At 57.7% G+C, this 25,160-nt stretch overlaps 8 protein-coding genes across 8 annotated transcripts; 4 read left to right on the forward strand and 4 right to left on the reverse strand.

Annotated features, from left to right (window-relative positions):
* The first annotated feature begins 60 nt into the window (after positions 1 to 60).
* TRAVEDRAFT_28591 (uncharacterized protein) lies at positions 61 to 1,296 on the forward strand. Its single transcript, XM_008039040.1, has 5 exons — positions 61 to 163; positions 220 to 449; positions 517 to 610; positions 666 to 793; positions 854 to 1,296. Exons 1-5 carry the CDS (start codon positions 141 to 143, stop codon positions 1,123 to 1,125), a joined length of 747 nt encoding a protein of 248 aa, XP_008037231.1. The 5' UTR covers positions 61 to 140; the 3' UTR covers positions 1,126 to 1,296.
* A 24-nt stretch (positions 1,297 to 1,320) lies between these two features.
* TRAVEDRAFT_46720 (uncharacterized protein) lies at positions 1,321 to 3,155 on the reverse strand (the record flags this gene model as incomplete). The annotated part of the gene is made up of 10 exons (XM_008039203.1): positions 1,321 to 1,590; positions 1,648 to 1,734; positions 1,798 to 1,980; positions 2,030 to 2,130; positions 2,180 to 2,262; positions 2,316 to 2,372; positions 2,425 to 2,459; positions 2,515 to 2,625; positions 2,678 to 2,792; positions 2,848 to 3,155. 10 exons carry the CDS (start codon positions 3,153 to 3,155, stop codon positions 1,321 to 1,323), a joined length of 1,350 nt encoding a protein of 449 aa, XP_008037394.1.
* Positions 3,156 to 4,896: 1,741 nt separating this feature from the next.
* Positions 4,897 to 7,046, forward strand: TRAVEDRAFT_46721 (CyP450 monooxygenase; the record flags this gene model as incomplete). The annotated part of the gene is made up of 10 exons (XM_008039204.1): positions 4,897 to 5,113; positions 5,175 to 5,304; positions 5,363 to 5,551; positions 5,618 to 5,882; positions 5,947 to 6,052; positions 6,118 to 6,131; positions 6,189 to 6,460; positions 6,528 to 6,656; positions 6,738 to 6,881; positions 6,947 to 7,046. The coding sequence occupies 10 exons, from the start codon at positions 4,897 to 4,899 to the stop codon at positions 7,044 to 7,046; spliced, it is 1,566 nt and encodes a 521-aa protein (XP_008037395.1).
* Positions 7,047 to 7,745: 699 nt separating this feature from the next.
* Positions 7,746 to 8,724, forward strand: TRAVEDRAFT_46722 (uncharacterized protein; the record flags this gene model as incomplete). Its single annotated transcript, XM_008039205.1, has 3 exons — positions 7,746 to 7,798; positions 7,866 to 7,928; positions 7,995 to 8,724. The coding sequence occupies 3 exons, from the start codon at positions 7,746 to 7,748 to the stop codon at positions 8,722 to 8,724; spliced, it is 846 nt and encodes a 281-aa protein (XP_008037396.1).
* Positions 8,725 to 9,566: 842 nt separating this feature from the next.
* On the reverse strand, positions 9,567 to 11,819 carry TRAVEDRAFT_19838 (carboxylic acid transporter; the record flags this gene model as incomplete). The annotated part of the gene is made up of 13 exons (XM_008038972.1): positions 9,567 to 9,732; positions 9,800 to 9,938; positions 10,000 to 10,033; positions 10,100 to 10,177; positions 10,233 to 10,327; positions 10,379 to 10,401; positions 10,462 to 10,536; positions 10,574 to 10,584; positions 10,646 to 10,755; positions 10,816 to 11,338; positions 11,410 to 11,454; positions 11,510 to 11,606; positions 11,701 to 11,819. 13 exons carry the CDS (start codon positions 11,817 to 11,819, stop codon positions 9,567 to 9,569), a joined length of 1,515 nt encoding a protein of 504 aa, XP_008037163.1.
* A 1,572-nt stretch (positions 11,820 to 13,391) lies between these two features.
* Positions 13,392 to 16,944, reverse strand: TRAVEDRAFT_122602 (DUF699-domain-containing protein; the record flags this gene model as incomplete). Its single annotated transcript, XM_008039580.1, has 11 exons — positions 13,392 to 13,685; positions 13,762 to 13,988; positions 14,056 to 14,181; positions 14,238 to 14,380; positions 14,437 to 14,576; positions 14,633 to 15,586; positions 15,642 to 16,241; positions 16,297 to 16,477; positions 16,528 to 16,641; positions 16,697 to 16,788; positions 16,840 to 16,944. The coding sequence occupies 11 exons, from the start codon at positions 16,942 to 16,944 to the stop codon at positions 13,392 to 13,394; spliced, it is 2,976 nt and encodes a 991-aa protein (XP_008037771.1).
* A 3,066-nt stretch (positions 16,945 to 20,010) lies between these two features.
* Positions 20,011 to 20,966, forward strand: TRAVEDRAFT_36821 (uncharacterized protein; the record flags this gene model as incomplete). Its single annotated transcript, XM_008039096.1, has 3 exons — positions 20,011 to 20,363; positions 20,420 to 20,474; positions 20,529 to 20,966. 3 exons carry the CDS (start codon positions 20,011 to 20,013, stop codon positions 20,964 to 20,966), a joined length of 846 nt encoding a protein of 281 aa, XP_008037287.1.
* Positions 20,967 to 22,742: 1,776 nt separating this feature from the next.
* Positions 22,743 to 24,802, reverse strand: TRAVEDRAFT_121673 (uncharacterized protein; the record flags this gene model as incomplete). Its single annotated transcript, XM_008039581.1, has 4 exons — positions 22,743 to 22,964; positions 23,027 to 23,233; positions 23,285 to 23,526; positions 23,596 to 24,802. 4 exons carry the CDS (start codon positions 24,800 to 24,802, stop codon positions 22,743 to 22,745), a joined length of 1,878 nt encoding a protein of 625 aa, XP_008037772.1.
* Between the last annotated feature and the right edge of the window lie 358 nt (positions 24,803 to 25,160).

Consider the following 25,160-nt stretch of genomic DNA (forward strand, 5'->3'; position numbering starts at 1 on the left):
TGCCTCCCGTCACGTGCGGAACAGTGCTAGAACAAGTCCGCGTCGCGACCACCGTCTCCAGCTCATCCGTGTCGAACACCCACTCCGTTCGCGTCCACCTGTCTCTCCTTTTTACCGTCCTAGTGTCTATCTGAGTGGCCATGTCGTTCTTCAACTCCATCGGGTGAGCGCGCTCCGCCTGCATTTTGGTTGCATCGATGCTCATCGCTGGTCGCGAAGGCGGTCTATGCAACGCGCTCCTCGTCCACCGAGACGGTCGACTACGCCAACATCGGCGACCTTCCCGTCCACGGACTCTCTTCCCCCAACTACCCCGACAGGCACTACTACCCCAAAGCCGCTGTACCTGTGCAGTCCCTTCGTCGAAGCAGCCCTCGTGAAGGGCAACTTCAAAACCATCGTCATGCTTCCGAAGTATGCGGATGTTATGGAATGGGTTGCGGTCAACAGTGCGTCGTTTTCCTGGCCGTTCCATGTCCTAGGGATGCTCATAGACGTGATGCGTATCTCTCTCAGTCTTCGACTTCTACACAAACCTTAACCAATTCTATGGTGTCCTCGCTGAGTGCTGCACGCAACAGTCATGCCCAGCCATGGCTGCTGGCCCCAAGTACGCCTGCATTACCCCTTGCGCGCGTTCGCAGTCGTTTACCATTACTCCACAGTCTCAACTACACGTGGATCAATCAAGATCGGAAGAGCGTGCAACTGCCCGCGCCGACTTACGTCGACTACGTGATGACTTGGGTGCAAAATCTGCTTGACGACGAGAACGTGTTCCCGACAAAGTCTGGTGCGTGCCTCCGTCCGTCTGCCAGTATGTAAACACCTAACCATCGCACGTCTTCGATAGGTAAGGAATTCTCGCCGAACTTCCCTTCCACCGTCAAGCACGTGTACCGTCAACTCCTCCGGGTCTTCGCGCATATCTACCACGCGCACTACCAGCAGATCCTGCATCTGCGCAGCGAGGGCCACTTCAACTCTCTCTTCGCGCATTTCCTGGCCTTCGGCAAGGAGTATGAACTGCTCGAGGTGAAGGATATCAAAGGGCAGCCAGGCGTGCCAGTAGGGATCGGGGCTCTGTGGGAGAAGTGGAAAGAGATGGGCATCCTCGAGTCCTGAATTGGGGTGTGAGTTTTGTGAGGACATGGGTGGCAGGCGGAAGGGCGCAATGGGATCGGAGACGGCCGGTTCGTCATATACCACACGCAATGTTGTCTCAGACTGCTCTGGGCCTGTAACATACATACATTCTCACGGTCGACTGGACCTCTCGTTATAAGTAGATGCGACTACATATGCAAGGAGAGGGGAGAATCATCGAAGCACTCCGTTTGGGCCTAGTTGTATTCGGTGTAGATGCGTGTGAGACCCTGCCCAGAGGTGTGTCTGCTGGTTATCTGGAACGAATTCTAGAGCGCAGATGGGACGAGGGTATCTGCTCTTGAGGGGGTTAGATCCTGGGGATATTGGTCCAGTCGCGATATCGTCGTGCAAGGGATCGCCGGTGCGGAGAGACCAGGCACGGAGACGCGAATCTCCGCCACCCGCGAACAGGAAGTCTTCCTCCGAATCGATTGCAATGCCCTATAAAAGAAGGTCGTGAGCGTGCAGCCAACAAAGAAGATCGGCTTTGCTACTCACCAATCGGTGCTGGTAGCTCGAGACGTGACCGTCAAATTGTATCAGTGGCGTTGTGTCTCGCAGAAAACGAAGGTCATGAACCTCCAGCTGTGTTTAGTAATACTTGTAAGTAACCAGCAAGTGAAGTGATGATTTTACAGGCTCACTGACATCTCCGCGCATCGTCTCAACGAGTAAGCCATGTTGGTGGACCAGACGCAGATGCTGTACTGGTGCGCCACCCGTACGGTCCGCCTTGCTAGACATATTGACGACCGTGTCTGAAGCGGCACCTGGCTGCCGCAAGTCCCATCGTTCAACGACCCCGTTACGCATGCCTATATACATCAAGTTCTGCGCTAAGTCAGATAACCTGCACGGTTGTGTCCGTTCACCGACGTACCTGATTCTGCAGTCGCACTGAGAAGACATCACTCTCGCAGTGCAAACGGACATATTGGTCGCGTTCGGCGTCGACAAAACAGACTGCGCCCCGTCTGCCGCCTAGTCAAGTATGAGCTACATAGCACTCGTGGAAATCGGGTGTACTCACCTACGACGATTGTGCGGTTGTAAACATGCCCACACCAGGCATCGTTACACAGGTTGGTGGGGAACTCGCGCAGTAACCACAGACTACAATCTTGTCAGTCAAGAGTCGGTTTACAAGCAGCGAGCCTATTACGTACCCAACGGTTTGTGCACGAGTTACAAGTGCGCGTGCTGGTGAACCTAGAGAAGTTACGCTGCGAGGAAGGTCAGCCAGAGAGACGTAGGGGTAACCCGTGTGGGCCATACAGTGTTGTAGGCCCCGAGCTGGTGATCGAAGTAACCTGCGAATGAAGACATAAACAGCCATTGCTGAGGATCTTGGCGTTGTCAACATACCTGCGTCCCCAGGTAGAATTCACGCCATCTATGATCGGGTTCTTTGGAATTCATGGTATAGAGCCACCCAGAGCCACCACCAATCCACATGTTACTGTCGCCGGATTCATCCTATACATGCTCCAGTCAGCATATGCAGCTTTTCAATGCTCATTTAACATACCACCCTCGTGCATAGAGCCGACACTGTTTCCCCAACGTCAAGCGGAAAACGCCCATTGTTGTCTAATAGTTCGGATTCAGCGGAGCGTGCCGATATACTCGCGCTCTGTAGTCCGCTATTTTATCGCTTAATTAATGTTTGTCTGTGGTTGAATGCTCATGAACACTTACTGTATGCATCGTCTAAGACGTCCGCCGGACGATGCTTCTCTGAAGGCGTTCAAATTCCGCCAGGTGGCGGCGCTCTTTGAGGAGTATGCGAGGCCTTCATCCTCGCAAGGAGGATTTTCCTGCTCATCCCTAGCTAGCTTTCGCCTTTTCCGCGACTGTGCGGATTGAGCCGAGGGCGGTGCTGCCAGAGAAGTTGAAGGTGCGACTGGAGGTGTAGACGAAACAAGAGCTCCCGCTGGCCTGGACGAAAGAGGAAAGTATCGGTTCTTCTCCTCGTCCCAATACATTCCAGGGAGTTCTCTAGGCATGTTGCGATACGTTTATGTGGCTCCTGTAAGAAACAGAGTTGTATGGCCTGGTTGCTGGGGGAGACAGTTCTCATCGTACAGGCGCTCAAAATGGACGGCCGCCATCATGCCCAAATACGACTAAACAGGCCGTCCCTGGTCGTGACCGAGGCAGACGCATCTCCTTCAACACTCCCTTCATCGACTAATCTCTTCTCATTGCCCGCATCTGCTCGTCTTTCTGGATTGTGATGCTCCAAGAGAACCGGCCAATCTCGATGTGGTCACAGTGCAATCCTCATCAGCATATTGCAACCATCTCAGTTTTCACTAGCAAGAGTTGGTCTGATTTGGTGCCAGGCCCAGTTTGCGCAGTCAGATGTCTCTTTCGAAGGGATGATCACTGTCAGTGGCTTTGGTGGGCGATGACACGCTTACTATAGCGCTACGTCAGGATTGACGGTGAGTCTCCAAATCACTCTCACCATCCAGCGCATGGGAACGGCATCTCACTGCGCTTCTAGCGTATGATTGATGTTTAAAGTTCGAACCCCGGGGCTGCAGATAGCCCCGGTGGAAGCAGATATATGGCCATATAGACGCTGTTTCCAGTGCCCTCCTATCGCCGAAAGACTCACCACGCTGCTTCGACGGCGACTATGATGCTATTTACCCCTTGCGGACGAGTGGATAATCCCCCCATGGGCACCTCGTGATCGTCGTATGCCGCAGTCAGTGAGCGCATGCAGTTGAGTCAACAATGTGTATATCGAATTTCTCATATCGGCGTGGCGCATCGCACTAGATGTTACGACTGTGTCAGTGCCTCCGGTCTGCACGCAACGTTTATCAAGAGTTGGTTCAAATGGCCGCGACCCACGCCCGATTGCTGGCCTTCTCGCCTCCTCGGAGCCGCTGTCAAGTAAACTCGCGGATGGCGACTCGGAGATGGAGAGTCGTGTCAGTGCGAGTCTCTTTCCGAACGCGTCAGGGGGTGCGTGTCCAGGTCCTCCCGTGCTCCGCACAGTCCCTGCCTCGTGGACGGCGCTAGGATGGCAGGCGCTAATATTGCTGGCATCGCCATCCCGTCTTCTCTCGCAACGGATCCCACAGACTGGATTCTGTGCCTGATTGAGCGTCGTGCAACTGCATGCCATCTGTACCCTAGGCGTCAATAGCGCAGCTGATGATGATGGACGTTGACCGTATGGCAGGCGCGCAAAGTGCCTTGCTAAGTCCGCACCCCACAGCGCAGTTCGATATAATGCCGTTCATATACTCCTAATAGGTGCCGATTTGGAGCCGATTATCAGCTGAGGTGCTGGTAGAGGAAGGTGGGGATCTACAATGCGTATCGCGCTCGCGCCTTTGCTCTCTTCTAATGCTGAACCTTCGTTATAAACGCGCAGGCGACCAACAGCTGGCCCCCTTGAGAGGCAATACCAATGCCGCTCTCCAACGTAGCCCGTACCTCCCCGGTCTGCGAGATCACCATTATTCGCGCTGTGGCCCTGATAAACACATGGTGCGCCTTCAATTAGGCTTCCGGCAGCCTTCCTCGTCCTGATACACGGTCGCTGTCGTCGCGGGGCTAGGTACTGTGCATGCCATACTGTAGGAGACGTGACATCACTTCCCGGCGTCCTGCATGACAAACCTTATGCAGGGCGTCCGATTCACGATCGTCAAACCCCACTGGAGGGCTCAGCAGGTATGATAAGAGCAAGCTGACGGCCGATGGGGCATGCCAACTCACCCCGACATGACCGAACTGTCCTTCCCCAGTCTCACGTTGCTCGCCCTCGGACTCACCTACCTGCTCGTCGCCCGGTATATCCGGTCGGTCTTGAGCTGGAAGGCCAGGTCGCGGGGACGGCCACTCCCACCAGGCCCCACACCACTGCCCATTGTGGGCAACATCTTTTCCGCACCAAAGACGAAGGCTTGGGAGGCTTACCGCGATATGTCCCAAACGTATGGTGAATATCTCCCGTTGTTCATCCGCATCCCGCGACGATAGTGGCTAACGCCGTCGGCCAGGCGACATCATATCCCTCCAAATGCTCGGCCAACGGGTCATGATACTTGGGTCTGCCAAGGCAGCCCTGGAGCTCCTCGAGAAGCGGTCCGGAAACTACTCGGATCGACCGGTGTCACCTATGATTGAATTGTACGCCCCCTTGCTCGTCTCCGTGCTCGGGACCCTAATCGCGTATGTGTCGCCGCAGGATTGGGTGGGAATGGGACTTTGGGTTCATGCCATACGGACAGCCGTGGAGGCGACACCGCCGTCTCTTCTGGCAGCACTTCCATCCAGGGGTCGTCTCCAAATACCACGCCGTGCAGCGGGAGGCGTCCGCGAAGTTCCTCGAGAACCTGCTCGCGAGCCCGGAGCAGCTAGAAGACCACATCCGGTAGTACGTGCCACAGCCATCGGCGCAGAGATCCATCCGCTTACTGCGACGTTATTTTCGGACGTTTAGCGCGTTCGCATCGAGTGTGCTGAAGGCTGTTTACGGCATCGAGGTAGCCGAGCGAGGCGACAAGATAGTGGACACAGTCGAAACAGCGATGGAAGGAGTCGCCGCGGGCATGACCCCGGGGTCCTTCCTCGTCGAATACCTGCCATTCTTGCGCTACGTCCCTGAATGGGTCCCTGGTGCTGGTTTTCAGAAGCGGCTGAAGAGGTGGCGAGATGCGTCCCACACCATGGTTGACCTGCCGTTCGAAGAGGCCAAAGAAGCGATGGTGAGTGAGCTCAATTGCCAACCAGATCATTCAATCGTGTGAACATGTTACACGTCGCGAGTAGAAGCACAACGATCCTCGATCCTCGGTCGTTGGCACAATCCTGTCCTCTGCTACCCCCGGAGTCGATGAAGAGCTGGCGAAGAACGTCGCTGCGATAGCTTATGCAGGTATGCTGCTAATCCTCACACTCCTTGATCGGGTCGCTCATCTTCGGCACCTTCGCCGGTCCCAGGTGGTGCGGACACAGTACGTTCGGGCTGCTGTTTTTCATTGCATCCGACATGCCGCTAATGAACTCACCAGACCATCTCGACCTTCCAAACCTTCTTCCTCGCGATGTCACTCCATCCCAAGGTACAGGAGAGAGCACGCGCAGAGCTCGCGGCGGCCGTCGGAGCCGACCGTCTTCCCGACCTGTCCGATCGCGACGCCCTCCCGTTCATCGACGCGATCATCAAAGAGTGCATTCGGTGGCAAAACGCAGCACCCATCGGCCTCCCGCACGCAGTGGTAGAGGACGACGAATACGATGGCTACTTCATCCCCGCAGGCACAGTGACGTTCCCCAACGCATGGTATGTCCATACACCCCCTCTTGGCCCCCTAACATACTTACATCTCGGGTGCATTGCAATTTGCCAGGGCGATCCTCCATAACGTAGAGGAGTATCCCGATCCAGACAGCTTCCTCCCCGAACGGTTCCTCAAGGACGGCCGACTGAATCCAGACGTCAGGGATCCCGCGACGGTTGCGTTTGGCTTCGGCAGAAGGTGCGCGTGCCTACCCTTTCTGGTACTGTGCGGGTGCAGTGGCATACACACGTTCTCACGCGGTCTTCCCTCTTGGCGCAGGATATGCCCCGGACGGTACTTCGCGGACGCGGCGCTGTTCCTCAACATCGCGCGCGTGCTGCACGTCTTCGACATCAGCGCCCCGCTTGACGTCGCCGGACAGCCCATCCGCATTCAGCCGAAGATGAAGGACGGGTTCCTCTCGTGAGTGCCTCGTGTCTGCGGCAGCCTGGCCCGACACCGCTGACCGGGTCGTGGTATTATTATAGCTATCCTGAGGACTGCCGATGCTCCATCAAGCCGCTTTCCGCACGTGCGGAGGCTCTGATTCTGACCTCGCCTGCGAATGACGTCCCGTTCGAAACTTAGTCGCGCCGGAATTTGTTTGATGAGGCGACTCATTTCCTCCGCATAACTGCAAATGTGGCTATAGGACACCCTTTCGGTGTTCCGCGACGCGATGTCGCTACGAGTAACACCACGCACAGTCCATGCCAAGTTGAACCGCAGACACGATGATAGCTGTTAGATCTTGCATGGCCTCCACGAATCCTTGCAGTGGGACATTGTAATGTTACGTTCACGGGTCAGCGGTACGCAAATGCTATAGTAGGTGTAGGCCATCCTTTACCGTAGACAACCCACCCCATTTGCCGCCGTGCCCACATCGACCTCAACCAACGTTCGGCAGGAGCACTAAACTTGCCCATCAGAGCTGCCATCTGCATCTGCTGCATCACTTCTTGATGCAGGCAACGCATCCATTGCTCGTCCGAACAAGGCTCCCAGTGCTCAGCGCTCAGCCTTCATACGAGAGACGCAAGCTTAAGTGTGAGTTACATCATTTCTCACCTAATGTACATCAAACCTTCGGGTCTACGAAGTCAATATTGAGCCAGCAGACGCCCTTTCAGGACTTATAACGGATCTCGCAGCTCACATCCGGGACGGTCTGCCCCCCATCTCAGGCTTTCGGGACGCCATGCGGACAACATCGATATCGCTGCTGTCACACTCAAAGAGAGACGAGTTCCCCTACTGCACAATCGACAGCGTCCGTTCAATCATATGCTATACCAGTACAACACATACAACCTCTACGAATTCGACTACAGCGGCCAGTACTCTGCCCGGCGAGCCACTACCCACGGACGGATCGCTATCTGACACTACCCCCACGGCTTCCAGTACATCTTCCTCCTCCGTACTTCCGGGAATTACGTCCCCGCCCCTTTCCTCTAGTACCCAAAAGTACGTTTCCAACACATCCGATATTCCGTAAGCTTCCGCAAACTCATTCTAAGTATCACCATCCAGTAGTGGTCAGTCATCTTCGCAACCACCAAGCCTCCCTAACGCTTCCTCTCGCCGTCCGCCAACTTCCCCAGCCATCTCAGGCGGCATTGCTACTGCGGTAGCAATAACCACCCTTGCCGCCGTTCTGCTCTGCTTCTGGCTGCGACGACGACGAACTACCCGCGCACGCGCGCTGCTCGCGACGCAGAACGGCCAGAGCATCCCCGACATGACAACACACGACCAGACCCCCTCCGTATCTATCCTACCCTCGGCCGCGCGGGTTGCCCCCAAGTACCGGGCGGACAACGGCGTACCAGACTCGAACCCCACGCGCACGCATTCTCTTGCCGCGTCCGGCAGCTCGCGCGGCGCACTCTACGGCAGCGGGACGAGTCTCGATCCTTCGCCCTCGTCGCGCCCGCCCTCCTTTCAGGTTCATGCCAGTGGCAGGGACTGCGAGCGTCTCGGACCTGAGGCGCGTCCGCGCCCCCTCCCGCCAGTCCCCGCACCCCCTTCGACTGAGCACCCACCGGACCGCTCAGAGCCTGAGGGAGTGGAGGCGGCCTTTGCGATGGCTCCATCCGAGCTGGTGACGGAGGACGTGCATGGCGAGCGCCTCCTCCATTTTGCGCTCCCATGGCGCCTTGGGCAACGTATGTTGGCGATGATGGCGGGTGAAGACGTGCACTCGCAGGTGGATAGCGACGGCTCGGAGCCGCTGCCTGCGTACGAGCCGCGCAGATACTAGAGCCGCGATCCAATCCCATGCCGTTTGAATTTTTGCTGATGGGTGGCCCCTCGGATAACCTTCCTTCGCAAAATGAGAGATGCACCTCCGGAGGCTCCTTCTCTGTCTGGTATGGTAAGACCCTTTCAGGGACACCCGGGTAGTAGTCGTTGAGTTCATATGCTGACTGTCAAACCTGCACTTTCTCGGCCAAGTTGCTTTATGATTCTTTTGAGAGTAGCAGATGATACGTAGGTCACAACGAGACTGTTTGAATAGAACTTGTAGTGATAGGGGAGCTACTAGCGACGCGTTGTGTATACCCCGTGAAACCGCGACGACCGTCGGAGCAGTTTCGGAATATCGGGCCGATGTCCTCCTCCTCGAGTGCGTCATCCAGGCCAAGTCTAAGCGAGGCTGTGGGCGCCAGGCCACTAGCTCCGGGCCTTTTACCAACTTATCAAGAACAATCAAGAACACGACTGACGCGGCGCTGAATACCAGCAGTACATCGGCAATAGCTGCTGTACGCCCTACGTCGATCGACACACAGCAAGCCTCAACCCAAAAGAGAAGATAAGAACGTTGTATGATGCAATCGTCAACAGTACAAATACAATACAGACAGTTACAAGGCAGGTCATCGTAGGTCGTGTCGTGCAAACAACAGCAGGTCCTCAGATATCGACATCACGCGCGGCCGTCCGGAACACGAACGGACCCAAGCAAGGCCATCCGAACGGGGCCGCATCGGCAGCCACAAACTACTCCGGTATCGCACCCACGGAGCCCGGGAGGGCTCGCGCGACCGCACGACGCCCGCCGAACACACACGCGCATCCAGGCGGGACGCGTGCACGCCCTTACGCGGGCTCCGGCGTACTCCGCTTCTCGTCCACGATCTGGAGACTCGTCGGGCGCGAGCCCGTGTTGGAGCTGGGGTGGGACTCGTCGTTCTCGGCGAGGTCGCCGCGTCCGCCGCCCTCCTCGAACGCGGTCTTGCTTTTCTCGAAGTGAGAGCCGTAGTTTCTGTGGTGCGGAGATAGACTCATCAGACAACATTCCAACCGATGCGGATAAGGGGGGCACAACGTACTCAGGGCCGATGATGGTGATGATGAGGACGAACGCAGCGACGACACCGATGAGGATGCCCTGCACTGTCGCGTAGTCTGAGACGACCTTCGGCTGGCCGTTCTTGTCGATGACGGTCGTATGCAGGTTCGCGGCTCCCGCTGATAGCACACATGGGTAAGTGATCTGCAACACACCGATGCGCATACGAAAATAACTCACTGGCTTCGATTTGAGCAGAAGCAGAAGAGACCATCTGAAATGGACGCGTCATGGATCAGCAACTGCATACGCGGATAAGCAGCAAAATGAGGGCACTCACGTTACCGATCTGGTAAGCAACACCAGGGAAGGTGGCACGGAAGGCGGGAGGAGAGATCTCCGCAAGCTGGATGGGGATCTGCACGTAATGCAATCAGCACCTCTCACACTGAAGGGCGGAGATTATGGCTCACCACTCCCCACGCGCCTTGCACGCCGAACTGGATGCAGAACGCGCCGGCCGCAAGAGCGCCGAAGCTCGACGGCAGGATCCACAGTGGGATGAACGCTACCGAAAGGGTGAGTATATGCGCTCTTCTGCCGAGGAGCCGGTACACACCTCCAATGAGCAGCACGAAGATGCTGAATTCGGGCCACCGACGTCAGCGAACAGTCAAAAAAGTGGCTGACAATATCACGCACATGATGGTGAGACGACGACCGATGTACTGGCTGAGCCATCCAGCAATGGCGCCTCCACTGTTTCGGTAAGTCAGCCTGTGTACATTCCCCGGTCAAGCTATGGCGAACTCACGCGATGGCGCCCTGAACGATGCAGAAATGATTAGCCGCGCGCACGGGCCGTAGGCAAACTCTGGATACTCACACAGTTGCCAATAATAGTCGCGACGGTAGCGTTGTGGTCAGTGAAAAGCTTCGCCTGCGTCAGGTACGTCGGGTACAGGTCCTGCGAGCCATGGGACAGGAAGTTGAAGCCTGCGTTATCACGACCCTGAAATCAGATCCAGCCCACACGCCAAGGTCAATAGTACGTACCAGTCATGAGAAGGATAGCGTAAATGCACAGAAGCCAGTGGGTCTTAAGCATCTGCCCGGTCTCGTGCAGGAAGATTTTCGTCTTCTTCGTGGTTGAGCCGCCGCGCGCACGCTCGGCGGCCTGAGCGCGGAGGAAGATCTCGCTCTCGGGGAGGAGGAAGCGAACGAATGCGGCGAACGCAGAGATACCGGATGCCGTCCAGAACAGGCTGCGCCAGCTCGCCGAGGTTTCGGGGACAAGGGTGAGGTTGATGACCGCTGCGAGCAGGTATCCGACGGCATATCCTTGCTGAAGGATACCGGACGCGAGACCACGGACTTCAACGGGCAGGTTCTCGAGGGCGGTCGAGGCGGCAAGGCCCCAGATACCGCCCATCGCGATACCGAAGAGCGAACGAACGGCGAGGAAGGCGTGGAAAGTTTCGACGAATCCGGAGCCAAGTTCGAGGACCGCGATCATGAGGAGGTTGATGATGAGAGGCCATTTGCGGCCAAAGCGGTCGGAGATGATACCAAAGACGACCTATGGCAGGCAAAACGCGAGTGAGTTAATTGGGCCGGCCCCAGCGCGATATGGACGCAATCGATACTTACAGCTCCGACAGAGCGGAAGAGTAGAGTAAGCGTGATGGCGGTCGTCTGACAGCGTCTAGGTCAATTTGGGGCAGCGGTGAGAATGGGGTGGGGCACGCACGATGTCATGAGTGCTCCGGTCGAACTGCGTCTGCAGGTGGGCGACGCTGAGCGAGACGGAGAAGAAGTCGATGGCGTCGCAAGTCCAGGCAAGCCAGCTGTGGTTGTGGGCGCATGTGGACGATGCCAAGAGCGTGGAGTGAGAGATCGGGACATGGGGGCGCGACGCGGCGCGAGCCAAGGACGACGTACCCAGACCAAAAGTGACCCCACTGGACCCAGGTGAGGGTCGCGAGCACCTCGAGGAGCGGGCGGCCCTCTGCACGTTGTTCGCGGCGGGGGACGAGGTTGCGGAGGAAGTAGGGGGCCATTGGGAGCGATGGTCGATGGTGGGGGGACGGAGGGAGGAAGGAGCGAACTCAAAGAGTCGACGGCGGCGAACCATTGACGTTATATATAATTTCTGGCTGCAGGTGACAGGCTGATCCTGCTCGGGCTGGGGACACATTGAGTGACCTCGTCGGCGGGAGGGCCGGGCGCGCGCGCCGAAGGAGGCGCCGGTTATCTCCTCCATACCGATCTCTGATGGACCTCGCGTACCTAGCCGGGGCGCAGTGCGGGGTGTGGGGCCCCGGCTTCCTCCCTTTTCCGGCCGACCCCCGCCCGACCTCCATTTTCCCCGCCCATTCGAATCCGTTCGGTTTGCGTCGGCGCCACCTCCGTCGAGATAAATCGACGCTCGCTGCCCGATGTCGGAAGGAGCGTTCCGGGGGCAAGTCAGGTCGACACATACCGCCGTGTACTCGCGCACGGAACACGACAGGGCGGCGCATGCAGGACATCTGACCGCCTCCGGGCGCGGCGCCCCATCTGTTGGCTCATGCCATACGCGGGTCACCACCGCAACATGCCGCCGCATACCATCCAAGCTCCACAACCCGACTGACTTTTTCTGCTTCGGGTTCCCAGCAGGTTGACGCTGCCCGACAACCACGTTCGATACCAGGCGTCGCGCAGCCCAGTGAGAATAAAGAACTCGCCGCGAGTCTAATTTCGAGAAGTTTAATGGCGGTGCGAGCGCGGCGGCCGCCCAGATATTAGTCCTCGATATCGATGGCGGCGAACTTTCTCAAATTCGGTGCGCTTACCATGCACAGGCAGATCCCACAACCGTCCTCCGAATAGCAAGGGAAAGGGTTCAATCATCGGAGTCAAAGATACCAGCCCTCCAACGCTGCAGCTGACCCAAAAATTTTAAGCATCAGAACGCCTCTTGGCGGATACTCGCAGTGCATCTACCACAACGCGCCTTCGCAGATCGCCCACGCAGCTAACGACCCGCCCGCTAGGCAGGAACGCGCCGCAGCAGGCAGCGCGACTACCGCTTGCTCTTCTTCGACATGCTCCTCCGCGCCTTCTTGTCCGCGCCCTTCCCATCCGCCTGCGCACCGTCCTCCGCCTTGCGCTTCGCCCCAGCCGCCGCCTTCACCGACACCAGCGTCGACTTGCTCGCGCCGCCCTCCGTCGCGATCTTCGCGACCTGGGCCTCCGCCGCGCTCCAGTCCGCCGCCCCGTCCGTGATCGCGTACCTGCACACCCTGGTCAGCCCTCCGTATCCACATCCAAGTCCACCACCAACATCAAAGCATAAGAACGCCGAGCCGAGCACGTCGTCCCTGCGCGCCCGCACAACACAGGCTAGCCAAGCACGCCGAGCGCGCCCCGGATGCGGGGCCCCGCGTTAGAAGCGCGCCAAGACCTGGAGCCCCGCGCGCGCAACCAGAGCGGTCTTTGCGCGGCGTCTGCACATACGCAAACCCAAGGGCAAGGACGCGAGAGGGCGGAAAGCCGACGCACCCGGGGTTCCTAGGGCGAGCCCAGCCGGCGGGGGCGCACCAGCACCAAAACCATGGTTGGGGATTCGGATTCGGATGCGGCACAACTCACTTGCTGAGATCGAGCGCGTCGATCATCGCGCGCTGCTTCTCGCGCAGCGCGCGCGCCGCCTCGCCGCCCGCTTCCGCGAGCTCGTCCTCGAGGCTCGTCTCCAGCGGCTTCCACGCTGCCTTTGCGCCGTCCGCGTCGGTTCGAGTGAGTGCGAGCGCGTCTGCAGCACGCGCGTCGGGCATCTGCGCGCTGATCGCGGCCTTCTGCACGTCCAGCAGGCGTTTGCTGATCTTCTTGATCACCTTCACGAACAGCGCGAGCGCCTGCGATACGGGGAGCTGCAGCTCAGCCTGTGGGTGATGCGGGTCCCGGGCGGGAGGTTAGCGAGGTGAGACAGGGGGCGCGGGAAGATCTCGCGGGGCGTACCTCGATCTCCTCGATGGTCTTGCGTTGCATGCCGAGCGCGAGCAGGATCGAGCTCTGCACAGCGCTTAATCGGACTTCCGGTCCGAGGCGCTTCTCGAAATAGAGCTGCCCGACGGTGGGGAGGAGATCCATGATGACATGGTAGTCGAGCTGGTTGTTCGAATACGAGTCGAGCCGCTTCAAGTCGAAGGGCGACAGCATGAACGATAGCTCCGAAGCGCCAAGCTCTGCGAGGTGCGGTGCATCAGTTGGCTTGCTCAGAGACAGGACGCATGGAAACGGGCAGGTACGGACCTCGTGAGGGGTGGGCGTCGAGCTTTTTCACGCCGGAGTTCGCGGCCTCGAGCACGCTCAGGGCGGTCACGCTGCCGAACTCACGGAACTTGAACGAGAGCAGTGACAAAAACCGTCTCCGGAAATCTGTGCAGCCGTGTCAGTGCCTTTATCCGCCCACGGTCGTGCGAGAGAGTACGTACCCTTTGCGAACTCGCCAAGCCACTCGAGCTCCCCGTCTACCGACGAGTTGAGCCCCCGGACCATTACGCACGTGTGCTCGCCAGTCAGCTCGCTCTGCGTCTGTCGGAGGTAGAGGGGAATGTATCCCGCCCGCTTCCAGAAGCTGTGCATTATCGCCGGTGAGCATTCCATCCAAACACTGACACAAGCGAGACCTACCGGAGCAAGGGCGGCGTCAGGCCGTACGACACGCCGAGGTAATCGAGCGTCTCGGGTTTCCGTTCCGTGAGGCGTTGTAGCAGGGGCTGCATCGCGTTCGCAGAGCGGACCTTGGGCTCGTCATGAAGCAAGTCTGTGGACTGTAGCGAGCAAATTGAGCGCTACATAAACCTTCGGGCAGACAGGAACCACGTACCTCGTCGAAGCTGGCAGGATCAGGATATGACGGCTCAACCTGCGGCACCTCGTCCACATTGAAGTACTCCCCGCTGTAGTACGCGTTCAGTGCCTGCAGCGCGCGCGCACCATAGCCCATGTTCGCATAATCCGGATGTGTCGCTATCCGCACGATGCGCGCACCAGACAACAACGCGAACTTGTTCTCCTGGAACTGCTGGGAGATCAGCCAGGGGATCATGTCGCCACCAGCGCGGAAGCCGCGACTGAGGCCGTCCATGATCGCCTGTCTGCTGATGTTGCCCTCGAGCGCAACCTGGAGGACGACGAGCGGCTCGGGCAGGTGCGTCTCGTCGTCCTTGATGGGCGGTAGCAAGACGAAGAGGTGATGGGCGGGCGCGTCGGAGAGGAGCTGCAGATCGTTCGGCTGGTTCTTGTAGTGGCTCGCGACGTACAGTGCCATCATCCGCTGCAAGAACACCTCCGACGCCGGGTGGTAGCTGAAGAGCGTGTCGCGGCTCACGTAGAACAGCTCGCATTTGCTTGGGTGCGGTGTGCTCATGTGCGCCGCGCGCGGCAGTAGTGTGGCATCGAGGCAGAGCAAGCTGTTGAGCCACTTCTCGACCTTGTCCCCCGCAGCGTACCGGATGGGGGTCTCGAGCTTAATCTCGCGCAGGGTACGCGCTTTCGGCGCGGCTTTCGCGAGTGCCTTTTTGGAGGATGAAGCAGTAGCGGCGTCCTCGGACGGGGTAGCGTCTTTCGTAAGAGAGGGACGGGTGCTCTCGCGAAGTTGTTGGATGAGTTTCAGAGACAGGGAGCGACCAGTGCCTTCGTAACCGTTGATGGTCGACGCCATGAAGATGAGGTAAGGACCCATGAGATTGCGCACGAGAGGGAGGGGAATGGCGGCAGCCTCATCGATGATGACCAGTTCAGCCTGGCCCAAGACGTGAGCGTCCTCAGGTTGAATGTACTGCGTGTCTGTGGTGAGTGCACGCGTATTGAGAGAGGTGTATATGAGAATATACCTGAATCGTCTGTCGATGATTGCGGAACACGTTCACGCGAACGATCGCCTTGTTGAAGTCGGGGTTGGTGCTCTGCACGATGTCATAGTCGAGATGCTCCTCGTAACCAAGGACATCCATGCCCTTGAAGATGAAGTCGAACAACGTCTTCAAATTCTCCGGGCTCGGACTGGTAACGAAGATGTTGGAGTACCCATGCGCAAGTGCCGCAGCGATGGCAAGACCCAGAGCAGCAGACTTTCCACGACCACGAGCAGCAGTGAGCGTCACCGTCGACGAGAGCGTCTTCTCAGCAATGGCGTCCACAAACGTCAATATAGCCTGCGCTTGGTCTATTGTTTTCGCGAGCTTGACCAATTCGCCGATCGGCTTGGTGTCCGCGAGGCTCTCCTTCAGGTCCTTGAGCTCCGACTCCTCTTTGCTCTTCCCGCGGTCCTCCTCTATCGGCTTGATGTCCTTGCCCCGAGAAATCGGCAGAACGTTCAGCTCATCGTCTAGCACCAAGCAATCTTCGCAAGAACCCAGAGAGAGGATAAAACGCTCGTTGAACCGTGCCACAACGGAATCGTGAGCGGATGTCCGGTATCGTGCATGTACATCCTGCATTGCGAGGCTTTAGCATATAACTCGTGCAAGGAGAGTAAGTCAGACGCACCATGGTCATGGCATAGAGCTGTCGTAGCGACTTCATACTCTTCAGCATTATGACGACCAGACCGCCACCTTCTACCGTCTCAATCGTTCGCGCTAGCAGGTTGGGGGTAATAGCCTCGAAGTCTTGTAGTACGCACATGCCAAACGTCTGGCCGAGTATCTTTTGAGACTCCTTGTAATAACTTCACCGGAGTAAATGGAAATGTCGTGGATGCGGTAATGTCGCACTCACGTATAGCGGATGTCTGTAACGGTGATGAATATTTCGAAGGGGTCCTGCTCGTTGGGCTCTCGAGTGCCTCGCTTGATTTCCCTCTTGATTTTGGCTTCGCGCTTCTTCCGATGACTAGCAACAAAGTATTGAAGTGGGGTGATGAAAGCACCGCGAAGTGTTTACGCACGTAGTGAAGCCGAGCTCCTTTTTGTAGCACCATAGCACTGATGGACGTGCTGATACACGCGCTTGCGAGAGCAGGAAATGGAGGTTCACGATCTACTGCCATGTCAGCTCCGTCATCTCATCCTAAGCAAATATAATGCGCACCTGATCCTTTCCCCGGTCTCCTACCAGTACTATGAACGAGCGATGATTCTTCTTGACATTATTGTTGATTAGAATAGGAATGCGGGGGTCGAGTTGTTTACGCATCAGCGTAGGTCGTCAGGGGTGCACAAAAGCAAATCGCAAGTCGTTAATAAAGATATGATCGGTCAGGAGACAAGTGGATGGCCAGGGGTGTATGGGAGGGAGGGGAGGAGGAGGACGGGTGCTCAGGTTGCTGCAGCTGCCGCTCCCGAGAACCCGATCACTAGGCGCCGGAAAGTTTTGGCAGCGCCACCACGTGGGTGAAGCGCCCAAGTGAAGTGACCCGAGTCGTGGTCCTCCACTACGCCAACTGAAGTTCTACTGAGCACTACGACCTCTTGCCTTAGCTAAGTACATGTATGCTTTGTCTCGACGGAAAGCCCTGGACTCTACTGGTACTTCTCTTTATCGTATCTGCGCTCGTGATTCTTGTTCAGAAGTCAATATGCTATTGAACATTTGTTCCGGGATAGTCCGGGTGTGTGTATTCCACCAGTTGCGCTGAGCACACTGACAGCCAGTGCTTGCCTCAACATGCCGAGGACTATAACTTAATAAAAGAGGTACCGTATATCTATTAAACAGCTGCCTCGCTCAAAGTGCTGCCGCGAACGGTATAGTTCTGAAGCAAGAATAACAGTCAGGTTGTCATTCTCAGCAGCCGATCTCGATTTCTAGTCTGTCACGATCTGCAATCCAGTAGACGTACAAATGCGCGCATAGTATATATATTGCTATGTGATCTGACGAGAACTCACCAGCACTCTGCCGATAACCCGCCGCAACAACACCCTAGATGTGGCCTCTCAACATTTGCATCCAAGTTTGCGCTGCCAGTGATGGGGATGGAGATCGAGCGGAATACCACGATAGCGCTATGTCAGTATGTCTCACGGAAGATCATCGCGGTCACAAGGGTCTAACATCTGCGGGCGATAGTGACGGTCAAGCGGTGAAGAAAAGTACAGTTTACACTTCTACCGTCGGAATGGCAATCAAGGCAGTAACGCAGGAAAATACGAGCAGCTTTAGCTATCATCCAACCTTTTCACAAATTGTTACCGTCGATAATTGGCACCCTAACCCCCGCGCAGAGGCACACGGGAGACGGAGACCACCGCCAATTCGTACAAATGAGATCTGGGCATCCAGTACGTCGGACTTGACCGCACAGTCCCTGGAACTGCAGTCTTACCGGACGTTACAGAACCTAGGACGGCGCCCGTGCGGGAAGAGTCCCCAAGAACCAAATCTGCTCGCTGCTTTGATCCTCGGAAGATGGTCAAGAAGGCAGAGGTTACTGAAGGAGATTTACAACCCAGAAATCCGCGAGTCCAGCTGCACTCCCAGCCCATCTCCTACAAGGCTGCGCAATCTGGCACAGACCTATCCAGCCCGCATCCATCACCTTCTGCGGACATAGCTGCTACTTGGGTAAACGTACCCTTGACACCCATGCTCGATTGTGACTCCCCCCCAGACTCCACATCATTCATGATACATCGAAGGCCTTTACCGATACCCCCGAGTGACCCGAAGGTGTCGAGTTTATCACAGACAATTCCAAAGCCATCACCGACGCTCAAAAGACCATCGCCGAGGACACCTTCGCTTCCGATAAAGCTGGTGCCTCCGAGACCATTACCAATATCTCCCATACGTTTACTTGAAGCCTACGGAGATAATACCGAGGTATTGAATGCCACGGTACGTGTAGATGGTATTTGATAAGTTTTCGCTTAAATCTCCAACCCTTGTTGAATGTATGAACCCAGGTGGCCTCGCTCCAGCTCCGTATGTCATGGTACACATCTCGGAGTCGAACACCCGCCGTCTACTATAACGCCTGGTTTATGCGCCTGAGAAGTCCTCCATTCCCTGTGCTTAGCATGCCGTGCTGGTCGGCATGCTTCTCTGATAGTTGCCGGCATCGCATGCATGTTGTGTGTTCTTTCAGCCACACTGGCAGTGTAGGGCACTATGTCCGGGTGTGCTCATACCTATATTTCATATCTGTAGTTTTTGTTTACTCGATATCCCTGGCACGTCATAACTGCGTCGCCCAGTACTTGGAAGTACTCACCTTACATTCGTTTCTACTTCAGATTTCTTACGGCCTTCCCATCAGTTTACGCCGCAGCGCGGTCCATCCAGGCCTGTCGATGTTACAATCTAGTGTAATGTAAAGTGCTATACTTGTACAATACTAAAGTTCTTGCCATGGACTGCGCTATTCATTTCCCTCCGTACCACGACTCATGCTACTGTAGAAGACAACTGAAATTCACTCGCAATATCGTGATTCTTGACGACCCGATTTATGGCTTGCCCCAGCAGTCTGAGCAGCGCATCTCGACTCTGTGCTGAGGCCGCGACGCCCGGGTGGACCAGCCTTGAACAAATGGGCGCTGAACATCTTGTCTCCGGACGGCGATCCAGTTCATACTGCGAGGAAGGGGTTCCTACTCTCTATCACTCTGGACTCATAGCCCTGCGGCCAAATTCTTCCATCCCGGGTATTCACCGTTTCTCGCGATGTCGGCAGATGTGTAACACTGTGTAGGACTGCGCCTGCGCAGCCTGATCGAGCCCGGTCCATCGTATCGGCTGACCTCCCTCCAAGCGTTTCTTCTCCCTAAACTGTATCCTATCTGACTCGGCTGTAGGCTACAGCAATTAAGCCTATGGAAGTACGTACCTCCTCTCCTGAACAAGCCTGGGAATCTGAACTTTCTCTCTCGCGTCATAGACGTCTAGTATGGCGACACTCGAAGCACAAAAGAGCGCAGCTTCTTAGCAAGCAATACCCGACAGTTTCGCCCTTTGACATGGTACCCCGGTGACACTGATTGTTTCACAATTCACTCCCTTTGAGGGTCCAGAACCACTCGCATAGGGTGGGGTTTCAATTCACACCAACATTGGTGAGCAAGAATTTATCGGTGATTAGAGAGCGAGTTGCTACGCTCGAGGATCATGTAAGCATTGGCGCAAATATTCACACTCTGTGTCGTTCTAGGACAACATATATATGTCTTTGCACTTCTCACCTGAACGCCGTGTTTCCGCCTCTTCTAACCAGCCCTCCAACTGCACCTCGACGTTTCCACAGCCCGTACACTGTCAGCAATGGCCACCGCCGCCGTCCTTACCCCGCACGACGTTCCGACGACGCTCAACTACTACGCTCCGACCGATAACTCCACAGAGAGCCCCTATGCCTACGTGCAGACTCCGCCCGAGGGCAAGCCGCGCTCGAACGTTGGAAAGGACCCGCGCCCCGTGGTGATCCACGACGCGCGCGGGCGCGAGCACGAGCTCACCCTCGACACGAGTGGCTTCCAGTTCGTGAAGTACCCAAGTGCGGAGAGCGTGTTCGACAACGAGGAGCGCATCAAGACAGAGTACTACAAGGAGGTTGAGGAGCTGCTGAAGACGGTCGCGGGCGCAAAGCGCGTCTTCATCTTCGACCATACGATCAGGTTTGCATCTCCCCTCGCAGCCTTACAAAGTGGTCGCTGACAGCATATGATCGTAGGCGCCGCAAGCCCGGAGATGCTGGGGAGGACACTCCCGAGAACCGCGGTCCGGCCGTACGTCCCGTCGCTGCGACTAGCAAGAACGATAATATTCATCTCACCCGATAGGAGATCGTGCACATCGACCAGACCTACGACGCGAGCGTCGCCCGCGTGCGCTACCACCTCCCCGACGACGCCGACCGCCTGCTCAAAGGCCGCGTGCGCCTGATCAACGTCTGGCGCCCCATCGCGCACCCCGTCGCGCACCACCCACTCGCGGTGTCCGACTGGCGCACACTCGATGCGCACGACCTCGTCCCCATGCGCCTCATCTACCCCGAGCGCGAGGGCGGCACGTACAGCGTGCGCTACAACCCGGGCCACAAGTGGTACTACCTCGCGGACCAGACGCCGGATGAGGTCACACTGATCAAGTGCTACGACTCGGAGGAGGATCGGGCGAGGCTCACGCCGCACACGGCTTTCCCAGACAAGACGGCGCCGAAGGACGCGCCGCACCGTCAGTCCATTGAGGTGCGGGCGTTGGTGTTTGACACGGAGTAGGAAGGGTGCGAGACATTGCGTCCATCGTTTGGTGAATTGGTTCATGTGTGCTCGGATGTCTGTAATAATAATTTCACTGATTGGAGTGTGTTGCTTTCAATGATGGGTTTCTCTGTTTATGACATACGGATAATGCGGGGCTAATTACCTTCAAGCTTCAGGATTTGGCTGCAAGGTTGCTTGCAAGTCTCCCGCTTCTGCTTCGAGCGCGTTGCCCATTTCATTGAGGCGCGTATAGCATTAGACCCCGTGACCGCGTTTAAGTACCGTCAACTTAGCGCGCGTCTCAATAGACCGCGCGTAGTTGAACTACCACCACCAGCTGTAGCTAGTGTTTGGCTCAACAGAAACACGACGGAACATACTAACCCGGACTATTGCTGAATGGCAAAGGCCGCTGGTTCTATACCTACGCCGTGGGCACAAATCCACGCATGGCAGCCATCCTCATGAGCCCGCAAGTTCTACTAAGCTTGACGTACTCATAAAGGCTTGAGAACCTCACAGACTCTGGATCTTCTGTGTCATTTATATGTAGGTTGCACACTCAACGCATGTTCGCAACTTAACACTTCAATAAACTTCCCCTTTTCCGGATCTCCGTCGCGCAGGCCGAAGACCGAGAGTTGTCAATGAATCAGAAGACACAGACAGTGAGCTGGCCTTGAAGCTTGATCCGCTTCCTTCCCATTATCGCAGACGAGCTCCAATTTCAGAGCATAATAGAGCTCCATTGAGAGGATCTGCAACCGTCCGGGCATCCTGGGAGGCTTAGTCTGACTGTCGGTCCTTCTGAGGTTCTTCCACCCCTACAAATCACTCGCCTCATCATACCTATCGATCCTTCAGCGCTGGCCTGAACGCTAGCCGAGTCCGTATATGACGCGCCCCTTCCAGGCGAGCGGACTCGCCGAACGGAGGAAAGGGGGCGCGGCATCCATACTCCCGATCCGATATCGATGTATAACGCATAATGAATAGGGACCAGAGAAGTCGGCCTCGTGCCGCACGTTAGTCTTCGTAATGTTCTCCCTCCGTCTTCTGTTCCGCGGGAGCGCCGCCTGGTGGTAAGTCCGAGTCCGCGACGGCTTCGCGCGGCTGCTCGTCACGAATTTCGAGAGACTCACAGGTATTTCTTGTGCATGCCGTCCGGCGTGTGTGCTGCCGCGCAAACGTTACCCATGACCTCCACCTATGCCCTCGCATGTCAAAGGGCTCGCGTAGATTGCTGATCTCAGAGTTTGTCGGAGAGCGACGGACACCGTGAAGCTTCTTCTAGCGCTCTCGAGCATCGCTAACGCCGCCGCTCCGATTGACCCATTGCCATGATGCCAGTTAGGCCTGCGCAGAAGTAGGAAAACCGGTACGCACCGGTACTACTGAGCCTGAACCACTGAGAACCCGCCTTCCACCACCGCGGCGCGGTAGCTACATATGAATATGCTGCATTGATATGATATGTGTTCGATACAAGGATGCGAGGTATGGTAAATCAAGGAGCGTGCCGGGCCGTGATACTAGTAGCGATGTGCGGGCACGCCGACCCGCGAAAGACCAGAGAATATTACGGACCACAGGGGAGCTTACAGGTACGCAAAAGAGGGGGCGATAAATAGCGCCGTGCGCGCGCGAGGGACCGGTCATCCTACACGTCGGAGGTGCATACATATCTACAGGGCGAGGGCCAAAGGAACGATGGTGGGCATTACAAAGGATGGAATAGGTTGCGGGGGTCTATGTGTGCGTGCTGTTGTATGTGCAGGCACCGGTTGGGCCCTAGTGCCGGCGTGCGAGGAGGGAGCCGGCGGCGGGCTCGAAACCGGTGGGGACGGTCATTGGGTCGGCTTTGGGCGGACCGACGGTCATAAGGGGTTGCGCAGGCCGCTGGCCGGGTTTGCGAGTGCTTGCGCGCTGGAGGCCGCCGGCGGTAGCGCCGGGAGCAGAGCCCGGGGCAGTCGTGGACGAGAGGACATTGCGCTCCTGGTAGAGCACGTACGACTGCACGCACAATGTTGGGTTATTTTTGCGAACTCAGTGGAGAAAGAAGAGCGTTGACGTACGCGAGCAAGAAGAATTTTCTCCAGCCAGTTCTTGCCTTCGCTTTCTCCGCAGGAGAAAACATGCACGTAGTCGGCCGTGCTCTCGAAGAACGCGAGGCTGTCGGTGGACTTGACCGAAAACACGTACGGCTTCGGCGCCTTGTGCACACGCGTCACGTAGTACGCGTCGAAGTTGTTCAGCGAGCACAGGAAGGTCGCATCCTTGCCCTATAATGCCGATCAGCTATCTGGTCGTTTGCTTTGAAGGAAAGGACATACGGTATCGCGCTTGGAGAGCCACAGACTATGCTCTCTGAGCTCCATCCACCGCTTCTGCCACTTGCCGCGCTTATACTCGAACTGCACGTACCCGGAGCACTTCGGCGACGCGGACGGCATCGCCTTGGGGCTCAGCAGCGGCGCGAGCAGCGTCTTCTTGATCACGAGGAAGTTGACCGTCTTGTCCGTGTTCCACGACCCACACACGTCGCTCAGCAGCTCGAAGCTCCGGATCGGCCGTTCTGCAACGCAACAAAATACATCAGCAACCCGCCCCGACACGCAAGAATAAAGAGCGCAAATAAACTCACCCATGCCAAAGTCCTGCGAAACCTCCCACAACATCCACCCGCCGCTCCCCGCGCCCTGCTCGAGCGCGCCCTGCGCGTCGACCATCGCGAGCACGTCCCCCGCGCCCGTCCCGCTCCCGATCTCGACCTGGCAGAAGCGCTGCATGTTCCCGATGAACACCCGCTGCTGCCACATCATCTGGCCCCCTGCCTTCCCCGGCTGCGAGAATGTCGAAGCGGGCGGCTGTGCGGGCGCGGGCGCGGGGTGCGCCTGCGAGCTCAGCGTCGCTGCGCGTGCGCGTGAAACCGGGGAGGGGCCCTCGGGCTCGGACCGACGCTCGGCGCTCGGGCGCCGCGACGACTTCCCGGAGCGCACAGAGCGCGCACGGTCGAGGACGGACGAGGACGGTACAGGGACTGGTGCTGGGGGTGCGGTTGCGAGGAACGCGGGGGGCTCGTCGGGCCGGTGGCGGCTTGTCCCGGTCGCGCGGCGCTGCAGTTCGGATGCAGAAGTGCGCTCGGGGAGCGGCATAGGGGGCATCGAGAGCATCGCGTCGGCGTCGCCGGCGCGCGGGCGGTGGAAGGAGCGCATGGGGCGCAGACCGCGCGATGCCTCTGGAGCTGGGGGACGGGACGCCTGTCTGGACGCGCTCTGGTAGGTGTTCGCGTCCATGGTGTTCGTCCGTCCACGAAGGGACGGTCCCGCTGATGCAGACCCGTACGGCTGCTGCGGCTCACGGTCTAGCGAGGGGCGCTTCGACTGCGGGTACATGGGGGACACCGGCCCTGGGGAAGCTGGCGCCGCACTCGAGGCACCCTGCAATCCGAGCAGCTTCTTCGTGAGGTCTCCAACGGAGAACGGGCTGCCCATCGTGCTCGGCAGCGTCTTCGTCCTTGGCCGCGCAGTGGCCCTCGGGGGCGAACTTCCCGTCGCCAAGGGCGGCGCAGGCGCAGCGAACGCGGCGTTGATCGTGGACGACGGCACACGCGATTGGGGCTGCTGCTGCTGCTGCTGTTGGGTAATGAGAGCCTGTTGCGCTCGCTGTGCGCGCCGCTCTTCCCGCTTCTGGTCGAGCTCATCGCGGACCTGGCGCCGAATTGTGCGCTGCGCCTTGAGAGCAGTCGGGATCTGCCGCGCGAGAGGCACGTCGTCGTCGGTCGCGGTGTCCGGGTATGCCGAGGAGGGAGTAGTGGGAGACGGCGCAGTCGCGTTCGCCGGCGCAAGCATGCCAGGGCGCGTCGTGTCGTGCCGCTCGCGCGGGCGTCGTTGCGGCGACGCTTCACCATAATCACTCTCATCCTCGTCGTCGTCCTCGGACGTCTCAGAGTCGGTCACCGCGGCGCGTGCGGAGATCGGCAGGCGCGCGGGACGGCGCTTGCGGTCGTCATCGTCATCATCTTCGTCGCCGCCCGCCCCCGCACTTCCTCTTCGATAACCGCCGCCATTGCGCGCGTTGCTCGTGTATCCGTGCGAGGAACCGCGGCCGTTGTACGAGGTGCCGCCCTGGCTCGAGCCACCGCTCGGGCGGCCGCTTCGTCGGGAGCCCGACTCGCCCTCGGGTGCATCCGCAAGGCTGCCGCCGTCG

Source organism: Trametes versicolor (assembly GCF_000271585.1).
Source record: "Trametes versicolor FP-101664 SS1 unplaced genomic scaffold TRAVEscaffold_5, whole genome shotgun sequence".
In the NCBI taxonomy this organism is placed as follows: Eukaryota; Fungi; Basidiomycota; class Agaricomycetes; order Polyporales; family Polyporaceae; genus Trametes; species Trametes versicolor.